General features: G+C 37.5%; 1 protein-coding gene across 1 annotated transcript in view; it reads right to left on the bottom strand.

Annotated features, from left to right (window-relative positions):
- Window positions 1–21,155, bottom strand: part of LOC124596007 (heat shock 70 kDa protein 12A-like) — a 206,951-nt gene that overhangs the window by 137,325 nt on the left and 48,471 nt on the right. The window contains exon 2 of the mRNA XM_047134961.1: window positions 7,369–7,462. Within this exon, the coding sequence (XP_046990917.1) occupies window positions 7,369–7,462 (94 nt within the window). The remainder of the gene's footprint in view (window positions 1–7,368; window positions 7,463–21,155) is intronic.

Below are 21,155 nucleotides of genomic sequence, written 5' to 3' on the forward strand. Positions count from 1 at the left end.
TTTTGGAGAGGCACAGCATTATTACATCTCACATCTAGGTGTGGGGAGCCAATCAGTATGACTTCAGCTAATGGCTGGCAGTGATTGAGGGGACTGTAATGGGCTGATGGCACACTGGTACATTATAGACATCCTGCATCCTCATGTGTTGCCTCTCACATAACAGTATTATGGTGCCATTTTTCAACATGACAATGCTTGACCACAAATGGCATGTGTCTCTATGAACTATCTGCATGATGTTGAGGAACTTCTGTAACACAAAGATCACCAGATCTGTCCCCAACAAAACACGTGCAGCACCAGCTCTGACATCATGCCTGTCTCACTGACAGTATCTTTGATATCAAGGACCAATTACAACAGTTGTGGACCAGCTTCCTTCAGAGATGGATACAATGGTTTTATGAGACTCTTTCCAACAAAATCAGTACAGGTATCTAGGCCAGTGGTGTGAAACTCCATACTTATAAGTGGGCTCATACTGTCAACTTCCTTGTAAATTTGACTCAAGTTTGCAATTACTGAAATAACACCACATTTCTTCCCAACCCATGAAGTTTCATTTTGTTTCCCCTTTCCTTCCAGATGTTTCACTCTTTTTGTCTGGCAGTGTAGTTGCACACTGACACTGATATTTTTGAAAGAAAAAAAAAACATTACAAACATTTGTAAATAACATTTATAAACACTTTCCTATTAAAAAACATGAAAATGGTGATTCCAATGTATTTCATTGTAGTTTCTAAGCTGTTATATATAGAACCAAATACAAATAATTAAAGTTATGAAAGTGAAAAATGAATTGAAATAGATGATTTTGATTGTATAGGAGAGCGCCAAATTTCCAGGTTTTTTGCTGCTGTTTCCACATCTACATCTACAGCTACATCTACTTGGATACTCTGCAAATCACATTTAAGTGCCTGGCAGAGGGTTCATCAATTCTCTATTATTCCAATCTCGTATAGTGTGCAGAAAGAACAAACACCAGTATCTTTCCGTATGAGCTCTGATTTCCCTTATTTTATAATGGTGCTCATTTCTCCCTGTGTAGGTTGGTGTCAAGAAAATATTTTTGCATTCAGAGGAGAAAGATGGTGATTGGAATTTCGTGAGGAGATTCTGTCACAAAGAAAAATGGCTTTCTTTTAATGATGTCCAGACCAAATCCTGTATCATTTCAGTGACACTCTCTCCCATATTTCGTGACAATACAAAATGTGCTGCCCTTCTTTGAACTTTTCAATGTACTCTGTTAGTCCTATCTGGTAAGGATCCCACACCACCCAGCAGTCTTCTAAAAGACGCCGGACAAGTGTAGTGTAGGCAGTCTCCTTAGTAGATCTGTTACATTTTCTAAGTGTCCTGCCAATAAAACTTAGTCTTTGGTTAGCCTTCCCCACAACATTTTCTATGTGTTACTTCCAATTTAAGTTTTTCTAATTGTAATTCCTATGCATTTAGTTGAATTTACAGCCTTTAGATTTGACTGATTTATCATGTAACCATTTGTAAATAACATTTCCTTTCAGCACTCATGTGGATGACGTCACACTTTTTGGTTATTTAGGGTCAACTGCCAATTTTTGCACCAGTCAGATACCTTTTCTAAATCATTTTGCAATTTGTTTTGATCTTCTGATGACTTTGTTAGCCAATAAATGACAGCATCATCTGCAAACAACCTAAGACGGCTGCTCAGATTGTCTCTCAAATCATTTATATAGATAAGGAACAGAAAAAGGCCTGTAACACTACCTTGGGGAATGCCAGAAATCACTTCTGTTTTACTTGATGACTTTCCATCAATTACTACGACCTGTGAACTCTCTGATAGGAAATTACAAATCCAGTCACATAACTGATACAGTATTCCATAAGCATGCAATTTCACTACAAGCTGCTTGTGTGGTACAGTGTCAAGCTTTCCGGAAATCCAGAAATATGTACCCGATCTGAAATCCCTTGACAATAGCATGCAAAACTTCAGGTGAATAAGAGCCAGTTGTGTTTCACAAGAATGATGTTTTCTAAACCCATTTTGACTGTGTGTCAATAGACAATTTTCTTTGAGGTAATTCATAATGTTCAAACACAATATATGTTACAAAATCCTGCTGCATATTGATATTAATGATATGGGCCTATAATTATGTGGATTACATCTACTACCTTTCTTGAATGTTGGTGAGACCTGTGCAACTTTCCAGTCTTTGGGTACAGATCTTTCATTGAATGAATTATTATATGTGATTGATAAGTATGGAGCTAATGCATCAGCATACTCTGAAAGGAACCTCATTGGTATACAGTCTGGACCAGAAGACTTGCTTTTACAAAGTGACTTAAGTTGCTTTGCTACTCTGAGGATATTTACTTCTATGGTACTCATGTTGGCAGCTGTTCTTGATTCGAATTCAGGAATATTTACTTCATCTTCTTTTGTGAAGGCATTTCAGAAGGCTATGATTAATAATTCTGCTTTGGCAACACTGTCTTTGATAGTATCTCAATTGCTGTTGTGCAGAGAAGGCATTGATTGTGTCTTGCCGCTAACATACTTCACATACTACCAGAATCTCTTTGGATTTTCTGCCAGGTTTCGAGACAAAGTTTTGTTGTGGAAACTGTTTTAAGCATCTCACAATGAAGTCCATGCTAAATTTCGAGCCTCTGTTAAAGATTGCCAATCTTGGGGATTTTGCTTCTGTTTAAGTCTGGTATGTTGGTTTCATTGTTTTTGCAACAGTGTTCTGACCCGTTTTGTGTACCAAGGAAGATCGGCTCCATTGTTTGATAATTTATTTGGTATAAACCTCTCAATTGATGCCAATACTATTTCTTTGAATTCAAGCCACATCTGGTCTACACTTGCATTATTAGTTTGGAAGGAGTGGAGATTGTCTCTTAGGAAGGCGTCAAGTGAATTTTTATCTGCTTTTTTGAATAGGTAAATTTTTCATTTATTTTTGGATGACTTGGGGGTTACAATATCCAATCTCACTATGACAATCCCATGTTCACAAATCCCTGTATACATTTCGATGCTCATTATTAACTCAGGATTATTTGTTGCTAAGAAGTCAAGTGTGTTTTCACTATTCGTGTGGGCTCATGAACTAACTGCTCAAAATGATTTTCAGTGAATGCATTTAGCACAATTTTGGATGATGTTTTATGCCTACCTCTGGAATTAAACATGTATTTTTGCCAACATATCGAGGGTAAATTAAAGTTACCACCAACTATAATTGTATGAGTCAGGTATGTGTTTGAAATCAAACTCAAGTTTTCTTTGAATCTTTCAGCAACTGTATCATCTGAATTGGGAGATCGGCAAAATGACATAAAGAACACTCAAAAATGCCCAGAGAATGTACAGAAGACTGCAGAAGGGGAAAAAGAGATAGATTAGGTATTATGAAACATGCTTTGCAGCCTGGAGACCATCACATTTGAGTAGATAAAACTCAAGTCCTGGCTACCATGAATGGAAGTGGGTGTAAAACAACTGAATGGTATCAGGAGTCCAGTGCTGAAATACACTGCCTGTAAAAAAAGGGCAAAGATACATAAGAGGAGGAAGAAATGAAATTAAGCTTCACAGGTTCAGAGGGTGTGTGACACTACTTAAGTGCTAACAAAATTGAATTAAATTTGCAAAGAATTTAGCAAAGAATTTATCAGTATAATGTTGCATCCTCTCTAGCTTGGATGCAAGCATTGATTTGGTTAATAAGGATGTCATAAAGGCATGTTATCCTCTCCTGAAGCAAGTTAGTCTACAGCTGTTGCAACTACCTCTTGATTTCCAGGATACTGGCACTGGGATGGGGTTGATGTTCAATCTGTTTGGAAACGTCTTGTTGGGGACAGATTTGGGGATCTTGCTGGCCACAGGAGTACCTCAACATCACACAGATAGTCCATAGAGACACGTGACATGGGAATAAACATTGTCCTGTTCATAAATGGTACCAAGATATTGCTGTATGAGTTGTAATACATAGGGGAGCAGGATGTCTGTGACATATTGTTGTGCTGTCAGAGTTCCCTCAATTTCTATCACCTGTAACCTGAAGTCATACTAAATGGCTCCCCACACTATGATGCCAGGAGCAACAACATTGTGCTCCTGCAAAACCTTGGTAAAATGAGATCTCTCTCTCTCTCTCTCTATCTCTCTCTGGGTCATACAGGGCAGTACAGAACTGTGATTTATTGTTGAACAAAATGCAATGCCATTCTTCAGCAAAACATTCTCCCCAGATATGGTATAACTCCAAATGCACCCATTTTTACAATAGTAGCCTATGCCTGGGCAAATAATTCCTTAGTCTGGCTACTGCTAGTCTCTGACCAGTGATGTGGGATGACACAAAATGTTCCAGGGAGTCCACTACTCATTCTTGGATGGCAGGTGCCAATGGAAAGAGCTTAATAGGTGCTTGGTGCACAATATGGCAGTCCTCTCCTGTGTTGCTCATTCATGATCAACCGGAACATTGACAAGTGTGTCTGACTTCATGTTCCTACACAGTCCAACATCAGGCCACTGTCACATCTGAATGCCCTGCAAATCTGGATACTGCACAATTTGACCATGTAGCCAACTGCACACCCCAATGAGGCCCCTTTGAAATGCTGTCAGAAGCTGATAACACTGTTTCACAGTAGAAAACAGCCTCTTCCCATCCTTCACAGTGATCACTCAGTATCTGACAGTATTCATTTCCCTTATATACCCTACCAGGTCTGGTAATAACACAAAACATGAGCAACACTAGTGCACTCTGGTGTGTATGAGTACAAAGTTACATTGACATTCGACCATGTCTTCTGGATGCTTCACTTTTCTTGTCAGGGAGTGTAGATGTGTACCAATATTCAGATGGGGAACAATAGCAATAGTGGATGACAGCAACCAACAACAGCAATTGCTCTACAGTTTTGAAAACATGTTTCATCATGTTAATGCATGGGAGCATGAAGAAAACTAAGTTGATAGTGAGTTAGGATGTTTGTCTCACATTCACAGATGCTACAACTGCCACTGAAAATGTCCTCTGCAGATGAGGACAAAACTGTATACTCCTGTAAGAAAATAATTTAATCACAGCATAACATCCTAGAATATCTTAACAAGGTGCCATTTCTGATTATGAAAATTAGTGTTTTACACACACAATAGGATTATACCTGGTGAAGCACTATGGTCCTCACAGCAGCCTTAGGCTATCAGCAAATTATTTCACTTCAAGTTTGACAGTAAGTGTTCTCTTTTAAAAAATCCCAAGGGCCAGCAGTTGTTTCTGGTTCATGGCTGCTCATATTTCTGTCAATCCTCTGAGTTAATCTTTCTTGTATTTGTATTATCTTGTGTACAATATTACTGTTAGTAATTGTTATTATTATGATCATTATTGTCCCAATTATAAAGAAAAAACAGCAATTAAAAAAAAAGATCAAATGGAACAAGTTTCCCACTGTTTTCTATAGGTGTGCTAAATAGTGAGTACAGCAACAACTTCCTGTTGTATGTATCACTGAAATCAAGGAGCATTTTGGTGTTTTTTATTTATATAACTATCAAGACAATTGTGAAAATGGTGTTCAAAGATTTAGAAAACAGAGTCATTTCAAAGAAAGATTATGCAGTTATCAGTCAAATTATTTTGGGGGATAAAATACTTAATCAAGTCATTAAAAACACCATGTCCTTAAGAGTAACTTATTTGATTTTCACTGTCAATACATGAAGGGTACAAATATGATAAAAATAACAATAATAATAGGTATGTTACTGCCATAGACTCAAATATTGCAATAAGTACACAATACATATACAAATTAGACTGAATGTTTTTCATAACTGCTCCAAAAATGGAAACTTCTCAATACAATGCAAATAATAATTGGAAAGCCAGATCACCAAATACTTTCAAGGCAAAGTAGCGTTTGGTCAATAGGTGCATAAAAAATAAGGGTAATCGTCATTCCTCCAATCTTTCATGCCTCTTCAGAAGAGGAAGTTTACAGTACTCACACTTATAATAACACTGCATTACTGGTTTTTGCCAGTGATCTAGAATGAGGAGATGTAGATGAGAGGAATTGTGAACAATGGGAAAAGAGGGGTAGAAGCTTGCATACCGTATACAGAGTGTAAGAAATGCAGAGAAATCATCACAGTCTTCACATATAAGTTGCAGGATATAATTAACAGTAATCCTGGATTTTTGGAATCAGAACAATTAGTTTATTATCAAAGGAGAGATTTATACATGGCATGTGAATTTTTCTAATAATCCTACATCATAAACAATGAGGAAAGATTTTAGGAAAGTATATGGCATTGGATTTAGGGCCAAGATAGTGCATCTGCCCAGAAAGAGTTAAAAGGAACAAGAAGCCACCTGAGTCTTCTAGAAGCACAATCACATTGCAACTGTGTCCTGTGAAGAAAAAAAAGAAAATAAATGATGTGATTTAGGAGTAAGAAACATGGAGAAAAGGGGGAACTGAGGAAATAGTAACCAGTAATTCCTTGTGTACAATATTACTGTTAGTAATTGTTATTATTATGATCATTATTGTCCCAATTATAAAGAAAAAACAGCAATAAAATGGATAGCAGCAAATGATGATAGATACAAGTGAGGTTTACAAAGTTTGAAATTATCAGGTTAGTTAGTTAGTATATCACAAATTTAAATGCTTGGGGATGTGAACTGAGGAACTGGTGACAGCTGAAAGTGTGAGGTACACAACTATTGGAAATCAAAATGGAAAAATTCAGTCAGAAAATACTCATGTGTCTTCATTTTTATCTGTGAGCTGTCACGGAAGTCTCATCTCCTTGTCCTGATACACCTCCTCCCTTGTTTTATACAATCTTCTGCTGTCTTCCAGTAACTCATACTGCTTATGTAATCACTTGTGTCAGTGATGGAATCAGAAGTATGAGCCTCACCTTTGCAGCTGTAGCATGCAGCAGAAAGAGATTTTAAAAGCTTAGCAGCTGTGATATTATTTTACCTGTTTGACACACAGCACTTCACTTTAAAAGTGAGTCCTGGTCTGCCCTGTCAATCATTACTTGCTGTAACTACTCTTTTCTGATACCCAGATTTATCATTAGTTATGGCCTATTCTACAAATTGTTGTTATCAACTATTTGAGTAAAAGTAATTTAGTAATTTTGGGTCAGAATTTAACAATTTGCTGAAAATACACATGGATTTTAAAATGCTTCCACATGATTGCAGTAAATGGCATTAACCTTCTAATGATGAAAACCTGTCATTTTTCCAAACAATAGTTACATTTTGCACCATATAAATAATTTAAAAGTATTGTTCTTACCTCACAGGAGTTAGATCTTCTTGAACACCTGAATCCAAAGACTCATCTGTACATGTGCAAACTTCATCTGCACAGCTGTCTTCTGGACCACAGGCTGAAACAAAGTTATGTCTTCACTTTCAGTGATTTCTCTTAAATATTAGTGATTTTCATAAGCCCATGAGCAAATTATGTTCTGCTTTCCTACATGATTTATTGAATATTATTACAGAGTATCTAACTGTTTATCACATCCTGTAAGAGTGATTTTTCTTCTGAGGAGGTAAATATGAATTCTAACAACTTTCCAATTCCAGCTAAACACTTTAAAAGTTTGATCTTTCTGGAAGATTTGTCATGAAGAGTGTTAAAGCTCACATAAAAATGGTAAATGAATTTTGAGATTGCAATGGAGTAACTGCTAGAAAAATGAAAAATAAACCATAATACACAGATACTAGTCCAAAGAATTAGAAAGAATTTGCAGTAATAAAGCAATATCCTGAGAACTGTGCTGTAAGTACTGTGTCAATGAAAAGTAAACATGAAAATTTTCTTGTGTTTCATCGCAGCAGAAATTAAATTTGGACACCTGCATCTAGTAGATTAAATTAGCATAAAAAGTTTTGTTTTGCCAATGTTTTCATTAATTACTATACATATATGTGTATACCTATAGTAAAATAATAATATATGTGCTAAAATTGTAATTTATCCTGTAACTATAATTGCAAATGTATGCTGATGTACCCAGTATTGCTCTGAACAGTGATTAAAGGATGAATAAATAAATAAAAATGCATAATAGTTCAGACAGATAAGAATGAGTTTAGTCACTATGATTAGTGGTTGTTTTTTTCGAGAGGTTGTCACAGAATGAATAGTCAGTATTCAGAAGTATGACAGGAATCATCATTTGAAGGGAAAATCTTCATGTACATATGCCCTATTCTCAATGGTTTCAGAGATGGAACACATTTAATGTACATTGTCATTTATTTTCTGTATTATTCAATACACTGTCATTCTTTACAAGACACCACATTAGTGTAGTGGAAGTTGAGACAAACAATTTGATGTAGGTGGAGACGTGGATACAGGAGATTTGTGTTATATTAAGTCAGAAAACTACATCAAACTGGCCTACAAAAACTACCTAAGCTACAGTGCTTGCATCTCACACAAGATTTTCAACTTTCTGACAATATTATGATATGGATAGTTGCTACTCACTATACAGTGGAGATGCTGAGTCACAGGTAGGTATAACAAAAAGATGGTCAAACAAGTAAGCTTTCGGCCAAAAAGGCATTCATTGGAATGGCTGAGTCTAGCCTTTGCAGCCAGCAACTGCTGCCATGAGTGTGGGAGTTGCATTTATGTCAGTTTGAGTGTATGTTGTCTAATTTTGATGAAGGCCTGTTTAGTCAAAAGCTTTGTTTGACAATCTTTTTGTTGTGCCTATCTGCAACTCAGCATCTCCACTATATGGTGAGTAGCAACTATCCTTTACATAATATCACAATTATTAGATTCTGGATTTTCCATTGTTTGATTTTCAATATTCTCTCACTCTATTCATGCAAACTATAAATACTAGAAAAAATGAATAAGACCCTTCTCATAGAAAATTTAATGTAGGTTAATTTTGTAATATGACATTTTCAGTAGAGGCAGTTTTTAAGTTATTCAAGAAAAATGCACAAAAGTGACATTAAATGTGTTCTACCTGGGAAACCATTCAGAACAGAGCATATGTCTAGATGAAGATTTTTGCTTCAAATGAGTATATCCATAAATACTGACCATCATTTCTGGGGTACCCTTTATGTTTCTATTGCCTTCTCTCTTCTTACCTGTTTTGTTCTTTGTTGTGCTTTTAGAGCCATATTTACAAATTAATTTACAATGTGAATATAAAATGATTTGTAACACATCATTTATCATGCAAATGATCTATGGATCATGAAACTAAATAACCAACCTATCCCTCTCCAGCCTTCCCCCAATCCTCTTCACATAAACTTTTCCACATTGACTCACACACCCTACTGTGAAATTATGGGAAGCTCTTGATTTAAGCTCTGATGATCACCATTTGAGTATTTTACTTATGTTAACCCCTCCCCTCCCTCCACTGCAGCCACCTCCCCCACCTTCACACGTCTGTCATAACTTTCTTTTGGTTCTGTGCCACCTTTTCTGTTAATTGTTTGTTACTTTAATTCCAAGAGAATCCTCTCTTTTTCCTCAAAATTCATTGTTTGGACACTGTTCAGTTTCATTTCAGTTGGAATATTTTCTATGTACATTTCTACAGGACTTACTTTTCAATCAGTGACATATTTAACAGATTTTGCAATTGTTTCGCTTCAACATTCCTGTAGCAAGTGACTCACTGTTTCACACAATGGAGATCTTCTTATGAAACAGTGCCACTGATAAGGCACTTTTAGTCATCACATCGCTGTTATACTGCACTAATCACCACATTTACATAATTATTATACATATAGAAGTACATGAAGAGCAGCCAAAAGGTATAGTTAGGAAAAAAATAATCAGAATTTAATAAAATTTCATTTTGAACTGGCTGTCAGAGACTGCTTGTTTAAGTGTAGACCAAAGAGTGGCAAGAGCCTAATACATGATGATAGTTATTTTTTGTCACAACCAACAACTTCTGTACATGAGCCATCTTCAGCTTTATTTAAGCTTCCAAGCACGTAAAAATACCGAAACAGCAGTAATGTGCTACACTGAACAAATAATCAAAAATCTGGAAAAAGATTATAGTGTAGTAGGAGTAAATTTAGACCTCTCCAAAGCTTTTGACACGGTGAACCAGGACATTCTCTTAGAAAAATTGGAATCGTTGGGTATACATGGGATAGGAAAAAAGTGGTTTGAATCATACTTAAAAAACAGAACACAGGTTGTAGGACTGACATCAACTTACTCCAACCACAAAATAAATTCAGTATCAGAGGCAAAAAATGTAGAAATAGGAGTACCACAAGGCAGCATCTTAGGGCCCATATTGTTTCTTGTCTATATAAATGATTTTCACACCTCAGATGATGCAGCCAAAGCAATAATATTTGCAGATGATACTAGTGTGATAATAAGTGCACCAAAGCAGTTGCTACCAACAACTGCTGATAAAGTACTAAATCACATCCACTCTTGGCTCAATGCAAACAGGTTGACATTGAATGTAAATAAAACAAATTATATGCAGTTTGGGAAAAGATGTCAAAATGTAAATCTTGATCTGGTGTGGGGTGACAAAGCCTTAGACAGAGTGACATCCACAAAATTGCTGGGGATTCATGTGGATGAAAACTTAAATTTTAATGACCACGTAATAAAACTTGCACAGAAACTTAATTCAGCCTGTTTTGCTCTCAGAATAATTGAAAATGTTTGTACCTCAGAGGGTGCCAGAATGGCATATTTCGGCTGTTTTCAATCTCTTGCTACATACGGAATAATATTTTGGGGTTCCACAACAGGGCGCCTAAAACAAATTTTCTTGTTGCAGAAGAGGGCCATCCGAATAATAACTCACAGTCATCCACAGACTGCAAACCCATATCAAAAAGCTTAGAATACTTACTATACCATCATTATACATATACAAATGTGTATTGTATGTCAGGACCCACATTTCAGATTTTCAGACAAATGCCGCAGCACTCCATACTCAGCGAACAAAAAGAACGAATACACAAAGGCATGTGAGCCATATCGGTGCGAAACTGTACAACGCACTGCCAGTCAACATCAGGAAGTTAGAAGATGATGACAAATTTAAAACAGAATTTAAAAAATTTCTAGTAGAACAATGTTTTTATTGTGTAAATGACTATGTAGTTCAATAAATGTTTTCTGATGATATTTATAAAGGCAAAATGGAAAATACTCAATATGTAGGCCCTACTTAATCATTCATTACCTAATCATTCATTACATTACATACTTAAAGGACAGCTGTTGTGTGATGTAAATACATACTTAAGCAGTGTGGTGTATATAAGGACTTGCCGTTTAGGGAGGACAAAACTAAAGCCTTATGAAAAACAGACTATGCATTTAAAATAACAAGCAGTGATGTATATAGGCTATATTACTTACATTGTATTATTATTAACCTCATTGTATTATTTTGTTTTGTATTTTTTTACGTATATATTGTTTGTGTCCATTTCTTTGAAATGGCTTGACAACATCCATACAATATTTATTGTCAACGGATGGATAAATAAAATAAATAAATAAAATAAATAGCTGAGAAGCAACTCAGAATTCCTATTGACTACATCCCATGTCAGACATTGAAATAAAATAAACTAATTTACAAGTAAAAAAACATAGCAGCCATTTCAGTTTGTTTTTGTATAATTCAAATACAAAAATGAAGTAAGTATGTCCCAGAAAGCTAGACAACATTTCACTGCTTTGCTTTGATAGTGGCACAACTTAAAAAAACTCGTTTGTGTGTTTTCTGTAAAAATAAAAAAAATAAAAAAGAGGAAAAAAGTACTTCCATACCAAAGATTTATCACGTCAGCCGTCATATTTCTGTTGTTTGTGGTTTGCCACTAGATGGCACATGTGCCATTAGAATATGGCAATTATTTTAAGAACGAGTTTGCATTATATTTGTTTCTTTGAAAACAAGACATTTCAAGTTGCGCTGATGTTCATGGTAAGTTCTATCATTTCTTATATCATATTTTTTCATTAATAAAATGTTATTTTGAAATGCGCCTCTACCAATGATTAAATGAAAGTTTTGTTAGGTACATTTTCGAGTTGTACCTATATATAACCAATTAATTTGAGCTTAAATCATTTACTATTTTTCTTTTTTTTATATTTTGATAGTGAAAGCATGTAGTCTTCCCAAGCAAGAACCCCATTAATATTAATCCTTTGCAAAGTCTCCAGTGCAAATGTACCAGATGACAATGTAAATATCAACGAAGCCTGGAAAAATGTTTGTGAGAACAATCTGGCAGGTAAGTGTAATTTATCTAAATAGTTAAGGATAAAATTATGTAATTATGATATGCCAGAAGATAATTTTTTCCTCATATCAATTTTGTTAACAACTATTTGAATTTTTACACAAAGTGACAATAGTTTTAACATTGTTTATTTCATTTTTAGTTGGCCCAATGGATGTGGGAGTAAATAAGGTAGAAGTAAACAAGGCAAGCAACCCGCATAAACACTTGGCAAATGAGGAACATTATGAATTAGTATTTAATTCAGATGATACTGACACTGGCACCAACTACAAGAACAGGAGCAATAATGAAAATTCATCAGAATCTGATAATGATCTCAGGCACAGGAATGGTAACAGCACTGAAACATCAACTGCAATGAAAGTAGGGAGAAAAAGAAAACAAAAAATATGAACAATTGGTTAAGTCATTCTACCAAGAAGCTTACAAATACTGGTAAGCTATACATTTCCCACAGAACTAAGAAAGAAGTAAGGGACAGTGAATTAAAAGAGGCTTGCCCTGACAAATGTAGACTGAACCATAGGGAAAAATTTACCGAAGAGGAAAGAAGAAGGATTTTTGATAATTACTGGCACCTGTGGGACTTATATAGGAAGTGAGCCTTCATAGCTCTGAGCATGTTTAAAGCCATGCCTACATATCGATTGCCTACTTTCTCCACGTATGTGTACACCATAATTACCCTATCATGCAAACATTGGGGTTACATGTGAGAGGTTTTTTTTGGGAGGGGGGGGGGGGGGGGAGGAGAGGGGGAGGGAGCTACATGTGGGCCACACTGCAAAATAACTCTGGGTTCAGTGTGGGGCGGCGGAGGGGTGAGTGGACTGCTGTAGCTTGTTGTGGGGTTGTGTATCACTGAGGCTACAGCGAGGGTGAAACCCTTGCATTGTTTCAAGGTCCCCACTTCAATGCAATACAATACCTGGAATACCTTGCAACACACTGTTCAGGAGAGATCTCCACCCCATCGTACTTATATGGATTTATGGATAGCTCTGCAGGATTCATGGTGTAGCACTACTTCAGACATTAGTCGAGTCCATGCCATGTTGTGTTGCATCACTTCTGTGTGCTCGCAGCGGAACTACACAATATTAAGCTGGTGCACCTGTTTCTTTGGCTCTTCAGTGTATGTTTCAACACATTTCCAGTTACACTGCGAGAATGTCTGAAAAATAACAAACGACCTATGGCTTTTGCTGTGCCTGTGGTTTGACGGGAGCCTACAAACCATACAGATGACTGCTATTTCAGCTATTTTAACTAGGGTCTTCGATCTGCTAATCGACCCATTCTGAATTCAGATAGTTTACCAGTTCCTACACCACCCAAAAATTTTGTGTTTGAAGTAGAAAATGAGGACAGAGTGCAACAAGAAAAAGAAGCAGAAGAAAAACCAAACAAGCCTTCCGCAACCCATGATTCTGATTTTTAGGGAAAAGATGATAAACTGCATACACTGAGTCGAGCGGAATTGAGTGGTCTCATTAGAGACCTTGACTTTCCAAAGAAGGCAGAAATTTTTGGGCCTTGACTAAGGCAATGGAATCTCCTCGAAAGTGATGTCACAGTCTCACAGTACAGAAAACTTCACATGGAATTGCTTCCCTTTTTAGAGAAGGAAAACAATCTTGTTGTTTGCTGCGGCATAATGGCTTGATGAAATCTTTGTTTCTGAACCATGATCCAACTGAATGATAAATCGTTTGAAAGCTGTGTTGCTTCACAATGGCAATGGTTTTCCTTCTACTCCTGTTGGTCATGCTTTTCACATGAATGAGACAATGCAGATACGACAACCCTCTCGGACTCAATCAAATATGATGAATACAAACAGAAAATCTGTGGTGATTTAAAAGTCATTGCCATACTCTTAGGAATGCAACTGGAGTACACAAAACATTGCTGCATCTTATGTATGTGGGACAGTAGGGATAGGAAATCTCATTATATTAAAGCAGACAAACCTGCAAGAAATCTTAAACCTAGCGAGAAAAATGTCATTGCCAAGCCTCTCGTGGACCCAAAAGACATTCTTCTTCCACCCCTGCATATCAACCTGGGTTTGATGAAAAATTTTGTCGAAGGTATGAACCAAGAATGACGGGCCATTAAGTACATAAGAGAGAAATTTCCGAAATTAAGTGATGCAAAAGTTAAGGAAGGTGTTTTATCGGGCCACAATTTGAGAACTTGTAAAGGATCTTGCATCTGACCAAGTTTTGGAGGTAAAGAGAAAGGACGCTTGGGAAGCCTTCAAGGGAGTTGTTCATGAATGTTTAGGCAACAAAAGAGATGATAACTACACTCAGTTGGTGGCAGAGCTCCTGCAACATGTCCCTTGAAATTCATTTTCTCCACTACTCACCTGGACTTTTTCCCTCCTAGTTGTGGAGCTGTCACTGATGAAAATGGAAAAAAATTCCATCAGGACATTTCTGTTATGTAAGAAAGACATCAGGGCCATTGGAATTAAGCAATGCTTTCGGATTGCTGTTGGTCTTTGTGTAGGAATGCTTCACAACTCCGTTGCAAGAGGCAAGCTAAAATATGACATTCTCATGCAGCCATCACATAATTCTCTTCAGACCCAACCCTCAGCAAGGTATTCTTCCAGCAATTTAGAGCTCTTAAAATGTAAACCATCATTTAGAAAAATTCAAATATACTTTCAATGTTGTTAGCATATGTAATTAATATGTTTCTTTTCCACTTAATCCATTAATATGAAATATTTACACCTAGTGTGTGTCACAGAAACTAAAGCAAGGAAAATTTTTCATTGTCATATTTGTTTTTCTCTACCCAAAATTAGTAAGAATTGACTCATAAAGTTGGCCAGTGTAATTGTAAAGGGAACTTATGCAAAGGAAAAATAAGGAAACTCGATTTATTGAACTCCAAAAAATAAACAAAATTAATTAGACAGACCTGGGAATGAGGAGGTTTCAGGGGGGCTCAACCTAAAAACAGAACCACAAACGTGAACACAAAAAAAAACCTAACGAAAGTACCAAGAAAACATAATGCAGTACATGAAAATGAGGAAGAGAATGCCAGTGTTACCCACGAGGGAAAAAGCAACCGACCAAACATTGGCATCACCAACGGTGAAAAGAACAGCATACCTAACATCGGTATCGTCTTCTTCAGATGACCTACATAAATCAACTGAACGGGATACTATATTACCAACAGTGAAATGAATAACATATGCCTAATTTAACATTAGTATCCTGTACACAGTTGACCTATGCAGGCAGTAATTGAAACCGGTAATAGTGAAGTGTAAAAGTTTGTGAGATCAAGATGGACCTTTGAAATAAAGTGCCACAACACGGTCACGGACTCATTTTGAGTCTTTATGTCTTCAATTGAGAGCTATATAGGTCAACTGAAAAGCAGGATACTAGTTTTACTTACATAAAAGAAAACAACATACCTAACACTGGTATCTGTTTTTCTGTAGATCTGTGATTACCTGTCACGAAAAAACTGCAATTCTTACATTGGTCTCCTGTACTTCAGTTGACACGGATATTTCCTATTGCAGAGAAAACAACACCACTAAAATTGGCATCCTTTGTTTCAGTTGACATATATATTACCTAGCGTGTAGAAAACGACATGTGTAGCATTAGTATCCTGCACTTCAGCTGACCTATATAGCTCAGCTGGAAAATAGGACACTAATATTATCCATAACGAAACGCACGACACACCTGACACTGGTATCCTACCTTTTTAAAGTTATAAGATTACTAACTTATATCTAAAACGTCATCTATTGAGTAGGAGGAGCTGTTATTCAGAAATTCTTTTAAATTGTTTTTAAATGATGATTGGCTCTCTGTCAGACTTTTGAGGTTATTAATAACAAATTTCATAAGTGAATGTATGCATTTCGAAGCTACTGTGAATATCCCTAGTTCCATAAATAAATGTCCGTTGGGCTCCAGCTATTATTCTGATTGCACACTTTTGTCCAATGGGTACTTTTTTCCTTAAAGAGGAATTACCTCGAACTATGATGCCATACAAAAGCAGTGAATGAAAACAGGCATAGTAAGGTAATTTAATTCTATGTTTACTGTCGAAATTTGCAATAACCATTATAGCATAAATAGCTGAACTCTAACTTTTCAGCAGATTATCAATGTGTTCCTTCCAGTTCAATCTCTCATCTATGCACATGCCTAAAAATCTGTAATACTTTGCCTTAGCTACAGACTTCTGTTCAAACTCTATGTTTATTAATGGTGTTGTGCCTATTACTGCACAAGCTGTATATACTGTGTTTTATCGAAATTTAATGAGAGTCCATTTGCAGAGAACCATTTAATAATATTCTGAAAAGCATTAATTACAATTTCCTCAGCTAATTCTTGCTTGTTGGGTATAATTACTGCATTTGTGTCACCAGCAAATTGTGAATATACTGTAGAGTGGCAAGTCATTAATATATATTTAGACCTAACATAAACCTTGTGGGAACTCTTTCTTGATACCTCCCTAGTTTGAGGAATCTGCTGAATTTTTTCGCGTTATGTAAACTGTTTATTTCAACCTTCTGTAATCTCCTAGTTAAATATGAATTAAGCCATTTGTGCACTGTCTCGCTCATACAACCATACTTAAGCTTATCTAGATAACATTTTATGTTGAAAAGCCTTTCTGAAAACCAAATCAGCATTTTGTTAGTACTTTATTTTTACAAATATATGAAGCTACTCTTGAATATATTACTTTTTCATGAATTTTGGATAAAGCTGTCAGAAGTAGGTGGCAGCTGTTGGCATTCGACTATCTCCCTTTTTATACAATGGTTTAACAATAGTATATTTCATTCTATCGGGAAAAATGTCCTGTTTCGGTGAGATATTACATATGTAGCTGATAACCCTATTTAATAGTTGGGAACAAATTTTTAGAACTTTGTTGGAGTTTCCATCGAAGCAATTGAAAGACAGACTGTTAGATTTGCTACCGGTATGTTCGAACAACAGTAAATGTTGCGGAGATGCTTCGGGAACTGGAGGGAAGTCGGCGTTCTTTTCAAGAAATACCATTGAGAAAATTTAGAGAGCCGGCATTTGAAGCTGACTGTCGAAAGATTCTACTGCCGGCAACATACATCGCGCGTAAGGACTACGAAAATAAGATACGAGAAATTAGGGCTCACAAGGACGTACAGACAGTCGTTTTTTCCCTCGCTCCATTTGCGAGTGGAACAGGAGGGGAAATGGCAAGTAGTGGTAAAGGAGACCCAAACCGCCAAACATCGTCAATGGCTTGCGGAGCATCTATGTAGCTGTAGATGTAGATTCCATCAGTTCTACGCGAGCTTTTACTTTTGACTGAGTTTATTATTTTCCTAACTTCAGAAGGAGAGGTGGGTAGATTTTCAACTTTATCAAATCGCGTTGCCTCTTCCATAAACAGCTTTGCCTCTTGTAATGAACAGCTTGATCCTATTTTCTCCACCTTCAAAAATGATTATTGAAATTATTTTCAACCTCGGTCTCATTGGTAACAAACTTTTCATTCAGTTTGACGGTAATACAGTCTTCCTGTGCTCTTGGTTCCCCTGTTTCACTTTTAATAACATTCCACCCTATCCCAGCACGACGAAGACCGTCTTGACAGCTTTACTTCTGCCAGTGCTTCATCTCATACCTTCCAAAGATAGGCAAAGGTCCCTAGTTCGATTCTCGGTTCGTCACACAGTTTTAATCTACTAGGAGTTTTCATACCAGCGCACACTCCGCTGCAGAATGAAAAATTCAACCTAGAGCTTTACAAGGCCCTCGACAGATCGACCCGTGGCGCAGACGTAACGGAAATTAATAGCTCGTTAACATTAAAATTCCTTCAGAAGAGGATGGAGAAACAGTTTTATCTATAGTGCCATTATGGGAAAGGTGTGCATATTTACCCTATCTGCTACGTCTGCTATTGCGGAGGCTGCTTGCAAGTTGGGACAAGTGAGCTTTGATGAGTGTCATTAACGCAGATATGTACACCTCCTTTAGCTGCTTTCCACTCAGATTACGTTCCGGCGGAGGCTAAAGATTTTCTAATACAGAAACATCACTATAAAATGGGTGTGTTAAAGACATAGCCGCTAATTGTTTCCCTGTGCTTACAGGGCTGGTTAGTCTACATGTATTCCGAACCCTTTGAGGATCCATTGCAGTGCACAGGCCATTTTGTCGATGAGATTAGTCTTTCCTCCGCTTGCTGTCAAGACTGTAACTGTCTGAGAGTTGAAGCGTCAAACGAGATGCTGGCAGGATTCCTCTGAAAGACGTCACAGTCCATTGTTCCTGTGACTCTGAGCACTATGGGACTTAACTTCTGAGGTCATCAGTTCCCTAGAACTTAGAACTACTTAAACCTAACTAACCTAAGGACATCACACACATCCATGCCCGAGGCAGGATTCGAACCTGCGACCGTAGCGGTCGCGTGGTTCCAGACTGTAGCGCCTAGAACCGTTCGGCCACTCCGGCCGGCAATGTTCCTGTGGACTGGTCCTTTTCAGACTTAGCAGACAACACGAGTGTCTAATGGCTATGTCCGACCTCTTTAGGTTTTTGATGGCTCGTGGAGAGAAAACAAAAGCATGACTAAAGAAGTCATTTGGATTAGAATTACTGCATGATATTCCGCTTTATCAATGATCAGTGCGAAATTGTTTTCGCTCCTCTAGCGACGTGGTACGGTACCGTGGCGCGGGGAGGTCAAAATACCTCAATTCCGACATCTAGTGTCACTTAAAACACGATGTTTTAATCATTTTTACTGAATTAAAAAAACGACGAAGACATGGCAGTAACTTGCCTACATGAAATTCGATTACAGCTTTGTAATTCTCTGATCAAACGGAACCGTTTAACGCACATCAAGATAAGATTTTGATTTTTAATTAGTAATTTTTGTAGTGATTTTTGCTTTGTACGTTTTTAGCCATTTTCATGCGTTTCAAAACAGCTCAATGAGCTATTTATAAACTCAATTTGCATATTATCAGAACCAACAATTTGTAAGGGACTCCCAATGTGACCTGGATATGCTGAACAATCTGTGTAGTTAGCCCTCAATATAACTTAAGTTTATACAATGCTTCATTTGAATCACTACCCAAGTCGTACTTCTGACGTAGGGCGTATCTGCCGCCATGGGAATTACGTCAGTATCAACTAGAATAAAAACTACAACCTTGACTAAAATTGGGCACTTTTTGGCAGAAGCACTTATGTGGTCTCTACATCTACATCTACATCTACGTGATTACCCTGCTATTCACAATAAAGTGCCTGGCAGAGGGTTCAATGAACCACCTTCAAGCTGAATCTCTACCGTTCCACTCTCGAACGCCACGCGGGTAAAACGAGTACTTAAATTTTTCTGCGCGAGCCCTGATTTCTCTTATTTTATCGTGATGATCATTTCTCCCTATGTAGGTGGGTGCCAATAGAATGTTTTCGCAATCGGAGGAGAAAACTGGCGATTGAAATTTCAAAAGAAGATCCCGTCGCAATGAAAAACGCCTTTGTTTTAATGATTGCCACTCCAATTCGCGTAGCATGTCTGTGACACTGTCTCCCCTATTTCGCCATCATACGAAAGGAGCTGCCCTTCTTTGTACTTGTTCGATGTCATCCGTCAGTCCCACCTGATGCGGATCCCACACCGCACAGCAGTACTCCAGAATAGGGCGGACAAGCGTGGTGTAAGCAGCCTCTTTAGTAGACCTGTTGCACCTTCTAAGTGATCTGCCAATGAATCGCAGTCTTTGGTTTGCTCTACCCACAAAATTATCTATGACATCGTTCCAATTTAGGTTATTTGTAATTGTAATTCCTAAGTATTTAGTTGAATTTACAGCCTTCAGAACTGTGTGACTTATCGCGTAATCGAAATTTAGCTGATGTCGTTAATATAGATCAGGAACAATAGAGAGCCTATAATACATCCTTGGGGAACGCCGGATATTACTTCTGTTTTACTCGATGAGACGGTTATTGTCGTGAGGGTCTTGGCAGACGCTTTAGCAGGCGACATACGTGCCTATGTTTCCGAGGTTGCACTGCACTGCATTTTCTTATGGTGACGGTGGCAACAATGACTCGGGAAAAAAGATATTTCAGTGCGTCTATTCCATTGTTTATGTTCAGAACAATAATAAACCGAGATTATTCCAAGTTTATCTTTGTCATTCATAAAGTTAAAAGACCACCTCAAATATACATATAAAGCCACAAAAGTACTTATAAAGCCACGGACCTGCAGTCCTGGACAAGAAGGTAAGTACACCCAAGGAAGTCGAGTTTGGCAATCTATGTTATCAGCTGGTGCCCGATTTAATGTCATTTAAAGCAACTGAGCGAGCGTGATCGACACCTACGCATGCAGAACCTCTTTGGGAGTTCGTTGCTTAGCTACAATTTCTCTGGTGGCTCCTGAAATGGCGCCTTTGCGTCGCCTTGAGCGGCATTTAAGCGCGCGCGCAACTCTATCATTAGTCTGTCTGCTGGGGGTTGAGTAATTTGGAAGGATCTGGCCGGACCACGGCCCGGGCTTGTTAGTCGCGGACATCCACTCACCGGGTGTGCTTCATGCACGTTTTCTTTGGACTGCTTGCTTACGTCTACTGGAGAGTCGGTGCTCCATTCCGTCCGTGCGGCGCCGAGCCATACGCTGGAGTTCGACCAAAAATGGCTCTGAGCACTATGGGACTTAACATCTTAGGTCATCAGTCCC

This window comes from Schistocerca americana, chromosome 1, assembly GCF_021461395.2.
Source record: "Schistocerca americana isolate TAMUIC-IGC-003095 chromosome 1, iqSchAmer2.1, whole genome shotgun sequence".
NCBI lineage: Eukaryota > Metazoa > Arthropoda > Insecta > Orthoptera > Acrididae > Schistocerca > Schistocerca americana.